The sequence below is a fragment of the Aphelocoma coerulescens genome, chromosome 7, assembly GCF_041296385.1.
Source record: "Aphelocoma coerulescens isolate FSJ_1873_10779 chromosome 7, UR_Acoe_1.0, whole genome shotgun sequence".
Classification (NCBI taxonomy): Eukaryota; Metazoa; Chordata; class Aves; order Passeriformes; family Corvidae; genus Aphelocoma; species Aphelocoma coerulescens.
Genome location: NC_091021.1, coordinates 18024092 through 18033895, shown reverse-complemented (window position 1 = coordinate 18033895; position 9804 = coordinate 18024092). Strand labels below are relative to the sequence as shown.

Genomic DNA, 9804 nt, shown 5'->3' with positions numbered 1-9804 from the left:
GCGGGCGGGCCTTCCGCGGGCCCCGCCCCGCGCCGGTGCTGCCGCTGTCCGCGCCGGGCCCGCGCAGGGCGCGCAGCTCGCAGCCCTTCAGCTCTCAGCATGTTCCCCCGGCCGCCGCCCCGCTCCTGCGACACCTTCGTGGCGCTGCCGCCCGCCGCGCCCGGGGGCCGCGTGGTGTTCGGGAAGAACTCGGACCGGCCAGCGGATGAGGTGCAGGAGGTCGTGCACTTCCCGGCCGCCGCGCACCCCCCCGGCGCCGCGCTGGAGGTGAGGGCGCGGGGCAGGACCGGTCCTGCGGGAGGCGGCGAAAACACCGCTGTCAGCCCTTATCTGCGTGCTTAGCCCGCGATTCGGCCGGCGGATCGGGGACGGTGACTCGATGTGTGCTCTGACCTCTTGCAGTGCACCTACATCAGCATCGAGCAGGTGGAGAGGACCCACGCCGTGGTTCTGAGCCGCCCCTCCTGGCTCTGGGGGGCCGAGATGGGCGCCAACGAGCACGGCGTGTGCATCGGCAACGAGGCGGTGTGGGGCAGGGAAGAGATCGGCGACGGGGAAGCTCTCCTCGGCATGGACCTCGTAAGGTCTGCACAGGCTTTTTTCTTTTTTTTCCCTCGTTTTTGGTAAATGGTAGCGGATTTGGAATTTACGTGGAAACGTAGTTTGAGTTATATGGGGATATATGTGCTTTCACTTTCAGAAGACACCTCTTTCCCTGTTCTAGCCCTGGTTAAAATGAGTATTTCTTGGCACAGGCGTTAGGTGTCTGCCAGGAGCCCGTAAGAAGTATCAGGCACTGTACCAGAATCTGTCAAAGAAATTAGCAAACGTTTTTCTTTCTATAATATTTATACTAAACTGAAACAAGATTTTCAAGAGCACAGGTGGACTTCAGGTACTACTGTTTGGGCCTTTTCCTAGGGTCTGTACTCCTTTCCTATTTCCCCATCTTTCACAAACTTATTTTTAAGTTTTGGTCTCAGCTGCCCGTTTCCATGTAAATAACAAGTTCATGTTCCTACCCTATGGATGCCATGGTAACTCTCATTAACCTGCAGCAGTCAGTCCATTCTTTGGGTACAGTTTCGCCCCAGTCCAATACCTGCACAGGACTTGTAAGCATTTTGTAGGATCCCTCTCCCTGCCTTTCTGTATTTCCATTTGGTGTTTTTCCCCATGTCAAGTACATAGAGGACCCACTTCAAAGAAGCCCTTTACCTGACTTGTGCTCCTCTTACCAGATCATACAACTGGCAGCTACACATAGAAATATCATTCCAGGTCAATCTGAATACAGGCTGAATAGTTCTATGTAGAGTTCATAGTTCCAAAAATAACATTTTCCCCCTTTTTTTAGGCTTGGACTTGAGAGAGCAGACACAGCTGAAAAGGCTCTTTGTGTCATAGTTGATTTGCTGGAAAAATATGGACAGGGTGGAAACTGTATGGAGAGCCACATGGCATTTACATACCACAACAGTTTTCTGATAGCCGACAGAAAGGAAGCATGGGTGCTGGAGACATCAGGAAAATACTGGGCAGCAGAAAAAGTAGAAGGTATGGATGATGCTCTTCATTCTAAACATTTCAAGTGCAATGACCACTTGTAGTTCTCCAGTTTCAATTTACCATTTCATTAAGGCATGGAACTAACCTCGAGCTACATACATGTGCCTGTAAACGACAGGAGTTGCTTCCTAGGGCATCAGTGTGGAGTAGCTGGCAGTTTGAAAAGGCCCCTGTCACTCAGCTCCTCTGACAGAGTCAGATAACCACTCCTGCACTTGGAAAACAGAGGACAGCAAGAAAGTCAGCAGGAGAATGACAGCAGTATGTGTGGTCTTAAGGATGGTAGCCATCCATGATAATTTCATTTGGGGACAGGATTGATGTACTGGGCCCTGAAGTGGCTGATTCTTCCAGTGGACTTAGGAGGACAAGCTAGATCTTTGGAGGTCTCAGAGGAAGAATGTAAAGGTGGGAAAAATCAGGATAGAACCTGAAATACAATGTTGGCAATAGAAGCAAATGAGTCAGAAGTGAGTGGCAGTGAAAATTCAATCAGAAAAATACATATAGTTGGGGAGAGAGAGCCAAAAATAAACCACCACACTCACTCATCTTGTAGGAAATTCTTCAGGGCTAATTTGCTTTACTAAGCTAATTGTAAACAAAAGACCAAGAAAAATCATTCAATGTATTAATACAATTCTTTCCACAACTTACAAACAGGAGGTGTACGGAATATTTCCAATCAGCTCTCCATCACAACCAAGATTGACAGAGAACACCCAGAATTGAAGGAATATGCCAAAAGCAATGGCTGGTGGGATGGGGAAAAGCAATTTGATTTTGCTGCCACGTATTCTTATGTCAATACTGCCAGAATGACCACATCTGGAGGCCGATATTGTGAAGGCTATAAACTTCTGAACAAACACAAAGGTATCCTTTTAATTTTTTTTTCAAGATACGCAAAGTATTTAGTGATTTTTAGTGATTTAGTGATAAATAGATATTTAATGATTATACATCTGATGCAGGCAATCATTCACATGACTTGGTGAAACAGAACTTACTGGAGTAATTTTTTGCCTGAAAGAGAAGCTCTGAACTTGAAAGTTTCTATCCATTTTTACTAATTTATTGAGGAGGAAAAATTAAAAGAAGGGTCAAAACAATACAGAGCTACAGTAACAACACTGAGAGGTCACATTATGACCATACTACTAAATGCCCTGCAAGACCTGTTCTGAAACATTTTGATAGCTACTATATTACTGTATTGCTAAGGAAAAAACCTAGAGGCTAAAACAGATTCCCAGAAGTATGCAGCCACAAAGAACCTTATGAACAGCTTCAGTCAGGTACCATTTATGTAAGACAACAGTACAACATTCAGATACATATCTTGCATTTATTTTTGACATGAATTTTTAAATCTTTGTAGTTTCACTGTAATGGCTACTCTAAACTTGTGTCGTCTACTAAAACACACAAGAGCAGAACAAAATAATTTTCTGTACTCTAAGCAGTCACTAACTCATACACTTACTTTTCAGACTTCTAGAGAAAGAACCTGTTACTTCTCTTCTAACTGCATCCATCTATCAGGTTTTTGCTGTAGCTGTATTCACATGCTCATTTGAAGTAATTAATCTGAACCAAGATTACATTGCACCCCTTTGTTTCTTTTATTTATTTGGCTGAACTCTGCTAGACCAGGTTTAGCATTTACTTAATGCATCAGAGTGAATTACTTTTGCTATCTTGCTCTAGTGATCATGTAAATCCTGCATTCATTTTGGGAATTGCAGGTTCTGAAAACTGAAAGCATTTTCATAATACCTGTATTTACTTGTATTATAACAATGCTGAGATTGTATCTGTGTTTTCATTCTAAATCCCCATTTTCAGGCATTTTACCTGAGCCATTTTAAAAATCCCACTAGGTGTTCATGTTATCAGCCTCATATGGTTCACTTTGCTTAGATTTATTTTAAATACGTGCCCTAACTAAAAGCTATTTGGTTTACACCATCAGTAAAATCATTGGTTTTTTCATCTATCTTCCCTGCTTCTTCACTCAGTGGCATAGCAGTTGTGGGGTTTTTCCAGGCTGCCTACTATGTGAGGGCCATTCCTAGAGACATATTATTTATATTTCAAAAAATAGGGAATGTATTTCAGGCATACAAAGTAATAAAGTCTAGTGGAAAATATGCAGTACCTTCTTCCCTGCTGGACAGGTTGCCAAGTTGTAGCTGACAAATTGACCATTGCTTCTTCTAATTTCTTTGATTCATCTAGTGCCGATTTCTTTAATTCTCCAACCTTCCCAGCCAAATGTAGGAATACTTAAGAGTGTTTTCTTGCTGAAATGTAGTGCTGCATGCCTGTCTACAGGTAACCTGGGTCATGTATGGAAAAGTAATATTGGAGACATCTGACTTAGCAGCAGAGTAATTATTTCAAGAGGAAACAGCAAGGCACTTTAAAAAAAATTTTTACACAGTTATAACTCACTAAGGAAAACACTAAAATATTAAAATGGTAGATGACACCTTCAAATAAAAAATAAAAAGAGTGAGTGAACTAATGGTTTTCTGCCATAAGCATATCCTCTGCTGGTACACCACATGTGAAAAGAAAACCATTCTGTAAGTGCTGCCTGTTAGAATATTGGGTGCTTTGGTGATACCATGCCAGTATCTGAGCTTCAACATACACTATACAGCAACAGTGGTATCACCTGAACAGGCATATGTGGAAAGGGTTTTGTTCCTCCTGAGCAGAAGGAGTTCTCTTCATAGACACTTGGCATTATACCTCACACAGGTTGCTGATTAAGACTTCTCTACAAATGGATATACTACTGTAGTTGCTGAGCATAGAATGTAATGCCACTCTACTGTATCCTTGAAGAGGATTAAAATTAAAAAAAACCAAACCACCCACCAACCCCCCTCCCCCCCCAAAACAAGTGACAGTCCTGGTGTTTCATTTTCAAAGGTTCACACAAAATCCATGCATAGCTGTTACTATTTTTATATTTTTATAATTTCAAAGCAACATAGGGGTATTAACTCTGTTCAAATACCATTCAGTATTATAATGATTTATCTTAACTTCCACAGGGTGCTCAAAGTTCAGCATTTAATCCAAGCTATAATTTTCATCTGAAAAGTTACTTTGTGAATGACCATTTGCTTGCCCTATGTAATTTACCTTTCCGGGAAATACCATTTGTCTTTCTACTCTCCCTTTTTTAAGTCATGTTCTTATCACTTTTCTTTGAAATAAATACTTGGGGGAAAGCAATACAAGTATATTACATATTAAGGTATGCCATTAGGATGATATTTTTTCCCCTGCCAGCACAGACAAACTAAAACTGGCATTGCCTATTAAAGGAAAAAGCAGCCATTTGTAGGGAACATGTCATTCAGCTGGTATTACAAGTAGCTCTGTGGCTAAATAATTGTATTGTATCTTGAATAGGCTCTATCACTTCTGAAATAATGATGGAAATTCTTCGTGACAAAGAGAGTGGCATTAACATGGAAGGTGGATTTATGACAACTGGCAGCATGGTGTCTGTACTGCCTCAGCAGCCTAATCTGCCCTGTATTCACTTCTTTACTGGAACTCCAGATCCTGCCAGGTGATGTAGCAGCAAGTAATTTGGATAAAAAATTGTAAATATCTAAATGAAAAAGTGTTGCAATCTGTGTAATTATATTCCTTTTTGCTTAGGGTTGGGGTTTTTGTCCCCCTGAAAAAGCACAATCAGAACATAGGAAGAACATAATGTACATTATGTACATTAATGGTATCTACCAACCTACTTAATGAAACACTGCTGTGACAATACATCAGTTAGATGGTTTTTTATAATACTTCTTAAAAGAAGCAAGTAGAAGAATGGGAAAAAATACAGCAATTTACTGACTCAACAATTTTAACAAAACCATGTCAGTGAAGGATCTCTGTGCTATTTTTCTCTTTCTAGGTCTGTATTCAAGCCTTTCATTTTTGTGCCTGGTATTACTCAGTTATTAAAAACTACATCCCCTACATTTGGTCACGATGATCCAGTTAAGAAGAAACCACGTTTTCAGAGTAAGCCAGACCGAAGACATGAGCTCTATAAAAAACATGAAAGTGCTGCTGTAGTTATGGAAACTATCAAGGTACGTTGATTAAATTAGAATTCAATGCAAGCAGGTGGTTTATATAAGGTCCTTGCTCACATTTTGTTAATGTGATACCATTTAGTGCCCTTTGATGGATTGCAAAGAGCAGTGCAGTGCCCCAGAAGCCCAGTGCATTGGCATCTGGCAGGCATGTGTTTCTAACACTGAAAATTGCAACCAGCACTGTGCTGGACTGGCAGGCCAAGCCCCAGGTGAGGATCTGTGCTGCTCACCTTGCAGAGCAGCCCCCTACAGACTCCCACACCAGTCAGATAATGGGGAGATGCTTGAGCAGCCACAGGCACAACTCCTGCTAGGAGTTGTTACAACTATTCAGGCCCCTGGTCTCATGTGGAAAGGAGAGCTTGCCATTGATCATTGCTTGGTACAGACAGGAAAGGAAACAGGATGACAAAGACAGCTGAACAGAAATGTGAAGCAGGAAGGTAGCTGCTTACTTTTAGCAGTAACATCTCTCCTATTTACAGATACATGTTCTCAAAAATAAGTCATAGCCCATTTAAGTTTTGGTAACTAATATCTAAAGCAGCTTTAATTTTTCTTCAATCCATTGGACAGGGAGATGAAGTGAGTGCTAGATATTAGGAAAGATACCTAAGAAAACTTGTCATGATACTGACTTCTACCAACATAAATGTGTACCCTAGAAACTCTTAAAAGATTAAAATAAGGACAGTAGAACAGAATTTTGTTAGGGTGATCACTACATACTCTGTATAGCTTTTAGTGAAATAAATGTTTCTTTTCACAGGACAAAGGTAAAGAAATGCTCAAAGAGATACAGGAGTTGGAGAAACAGAAGATAAATCAAATGGAATCAATCCTGCAAAATGGATGTCTTGATGTTAACCAAGTGGTTAATCTTTTTTCACAGTGCGTAGAAGAAGAACTCAAAATATATAGCTAAGAATATTTTTTGAATGTGGTAAAATTGGGATTATAATTGTGTTTTCTAATGAATAGGCTATATAGATTAACATCCTGTTTTCAGTATACCACATAGCATGGACAGTTTTAAAGATGCAGATTCATATTCAGGGCAAATGGCTTTTATTTGAAGAAGCAATGCTGAAAAGACTCCTAAGAGCCAGGCAGTGGCTTTGTACATGGCACAAAGCTGTCAGCAGAGCTAGATTCTGCCAACAAACAGATGCAATTAGAATGCAATAGCTTGACTGGATTGGAGAAAAAACCCCATCTCTGAATGAAGAATGCTAACACAGATTTGGAGAACTCAGTTCTCCACACACACGTGTAGCTTTTGTAGTCAAGAGAATTGCAGCAGAATTTCAGACTACCTGAATTAAAATGGCCATGCTGAAGACTTTCTAAAATGTAGAAGCTATGATGAACACTGAAGAAAAAGGGAAGTGATATACAAATCAAGTAAGATTGATACTCAATTGTTTGGTAAAACCATTCTAAGATACATTTCATATATGAACCTTCTACTCCTTCAATGTTAAACGAGGGTAAGAGTTCAAGGTATATTAAAAACAAATCATAGTTATAATTTTGCTGCTAGTGATTGTGAAATCTTATTACATGGAATTCAACAATGCAAGCATCCTGTAAGTTACCCACAGATTTCACTTCCCTGTCTATTTTCCCCACCCTGATAGTGAAAAATAAACTTATTTATGTACAAGATGATTATTGTCAAATTAATTCTGCAGTGCACTTTATAACATCATGGGGGAGTTCTAAAATGTTTCCTGAATAGTTATCTTTTAAAATTGGGCAACTAGAAAGAAGAGGGTGGGGTACACAAGTATATATATGTACTCAGCAGGACACTTAAAAGTACTTTTAATTTTTTTCATTTCATATAAAGCCTTTTAAACCATGACTTGTTTTGCCAAAGTTAATAGACTATGGACTTAATTTAATCAAGCTTTTTACCCTGCCATGAACTCTTCCTTCCTGATCCTGTTTAAAAGTAATGATCAATATATGATACCACTTTTATTATCTGTGGCAAGGGACGAACTAAACAAACAACAAAGAAGATTCTGATTTTACCACATGATCAATAAATCAGAATAACAAGCATGACTGTAAGGAAAAACGAAAACAGCACTTCTGCAAACCATCAGAAGAAAACATGTAATATGAAATTGTTCATCAGAGCTGCAGCAGCAATGTGGGACATGACACTGCATCCCCACAGACACAGCAAACCACAGAAGGATCATTCTTTGATGATTTTTCACATGCAGTTTTCTCATTCTGTAAACTGTTCAATACCCCACTGGTAAATAAAAAGTTAAATATAAAGAATAGATAGTCAATGACGTTTGCAGAATTAATAATGAAGTTGGCAGAATTTATTCTTTCTGATCCTACAATAAAAGTAGAAATTAATTTGCGGTGCTGTGTTCAGATCCACAGCAAAGAACGACTGAGTTAGGAAAGGCTTGTGAACTTTCTAGTTCTAGTGACCTAACATGTACCACATGGCAGTAGCAAGCAAGACTGAGTGGGAGGTAAGACAAAGTGTTTGAGTTGACTGAACATTTTGTACCTCTGTTGACAATAAAATTTCTTAGAAGTTCAATAGCACAATGGTGCAATACAGAAGTTAATAGTCCCGTTTGTTCACTGGAAGATAGATTTAATAAAAATTTGCTGTATTTATCTTTGTTGTTTTCCTTATGGGATGTCTGGATGCAACAACTATGTATCTTTTCCTATTTTTGATCACGGGCTGTTCTACACTGACTCTTTCATAGCCTCAAAGCATCAGTAAATGCCAGGTGAAACTCTGCTGGAAACCAAGGTATGAATCAAGTTTTCAGACAGCACAGCAAACCAAGCGAAACAGTTTTATGCTACAGTGCAAAGATTGAAGTTATACAGGAAGAACAACAGTGAAGTTGGAGCAGGCCTTTAAGTAAACTTCTTGGCCACTTAATTCTAGGGTGGCAATTAATTACAATTAAGCACATTGATCCAGTTGTAATGTAGGCAGATACAGTCCAACCGTGCCCCTTACTTATGTGTTGCTTTTTCCTTACTGGTCTACAGGATACAAAGTAAAAACAATGTAATGTGTGGAGACAGTTCAAGTGATGGCCAACAGAGTACATGATATTTCAGTACCTTTTTCCTTGGGATTTCATCCTCCTAGAAGACATGCAATGTAAAAACAGAAAATAAAGATGGGATCAGAAATAAATAATCCTCCCTCCCACAACCATATATTAAAAAAACCCAAACAACCATAATGTCCCCTAGAGGGCAATGTTTGCATGGGTATTCACCTAGGAATGCATCTTACAGCAGACTTTAAAAGGTCTAGAGTTTTATGAAGGATGATTATTGAAATTAAAAAAGTACTAAAATTTCTTACTAGAAAAACGAAGTGTTATATCCATCCCTGTTCATTATGACAATTATTTTGAGATTAGTCCTAGAAAAAGGATCCAATTTTTCACTGCACATTCCTCCAGACTTGTTCAATAGGTGTTTTCATGGAACTTAGCTTCCAAGCTAAGAGATTTATCCCAAACTAATCCACCTTCAAAATAAAGGCAATCATTGCACCACTGACCACTTCTTTAAACCAAAACTGTTTCTAACTACCAGAAATTCACACAACAGGGTATCAGCTATTGACAGAACATGAGCTTGTCAACTATTCAAAACTTGCCAGTGCTCCTTGGTGGAAGCAAATATTTACCAGATAAAAGCGATACTTAACTTTCTAAAGCAATTCAAAGTCTATTCTTGGCTCCCAGAAGTACCCAGTGATTTAGAAACAAAGTATTACATCCGTGTATTTAATTTCTAGTTTCTTTAGTCTATTTAGTAACCATCACAGATTCATCATAATGGGTATGATATCAACATCACAATGTTGTAGCAGTAAATCTAACAGAATTTGGTGTTGGTGGATAATTAAGGGTGTTCTTGGTATTATATTTGTAACAGCCTTTTCTAAGCAGAAATTTTGAGCAATTTCTTACTTAAAACAGGTATGTTGTGTTCAAATCTGGGGACAGCAGAGCCATTATAAAAAGGGAAGCAGGACTTTTATGATGAAAATGAGAAGACAAGAGTGCAAGAACAATGACTATAAATCAAA

The 9804-nt window shown here is 39.4% G+C and overlaps 2 protein-coding genes across 2 annotated transcripts in view; one reads left to right on the top strand and one right to left on the bottom strand.

The window, feature by feature from the left end:
• Nucleotides 1-16: 16 nt before the first annotated feature.
• SCRN3 (secernin 3) lies at nucleotides 17-8333 on the top strand. The gene is made up of 7 exons (XM_069020633.1): nucleotides 17-267; nucleotides 403-584; nucleotides 1358-1557; nucleotides 2233-2445; nucleotides 5002-5164; nucleotides 5513-5693; nucleotides 6469-8333. Exons 1-7 carry the CDS (start codon nucleotides 100-102, stop codon nucleotides 6622-6624), a joined length of 1263 nt encoding a protein of 420 aa, XP_068876734.1. The 5' UTR covers nucleotides 17-99; the 3' UTR covers nucleotides 6625-8333.
• A 146-nt stretch (nucleotides 8334-8479) lies between these two features.
• Nucleotides 8480-9804, bottom strand: part of GPR155 (G protein-coupled receptor 155) — a 34287-nt gene continuing 32962 nt past the window's right edge. Inside the window, exon 17 of the mRNA XM_069020630.1 lies at nucleotides 8480-8843. The gene's annotated coding sequence lies outside the window, so the exon portion shown is untranslated. The remainder of the gene's footprint in view (nucleotides 8844-9804) is intronic.

What these genes read in the sequence shown, in the direction of transcription:
- SCRN3 (XM_069020633.1), top strand. Translation starts at nt 100, where the DNA reads ATGTTCCCCCGGCCGCCGCCCCGCTCCTGCGACACCTTCGTGGCGCTG. An exon ending in CCCCCGGCGCCGCGCTGGAG is followed by an intron (nt 268 to 402) that starts GTGAGGGCGCGG and finishes GACCTCTTGCAG; the next exon opens with TGCACCTACATCAGCATCGA. An exon ending in CTCGGCATGGACCTCGTAAG is followed by an intron (nt 585 to 1,357) that starts GTCTGCACAGGC and finishes CCCTTTTTTTAG; the next exon opens with GCTTGGACTTGAGAGAGCAG.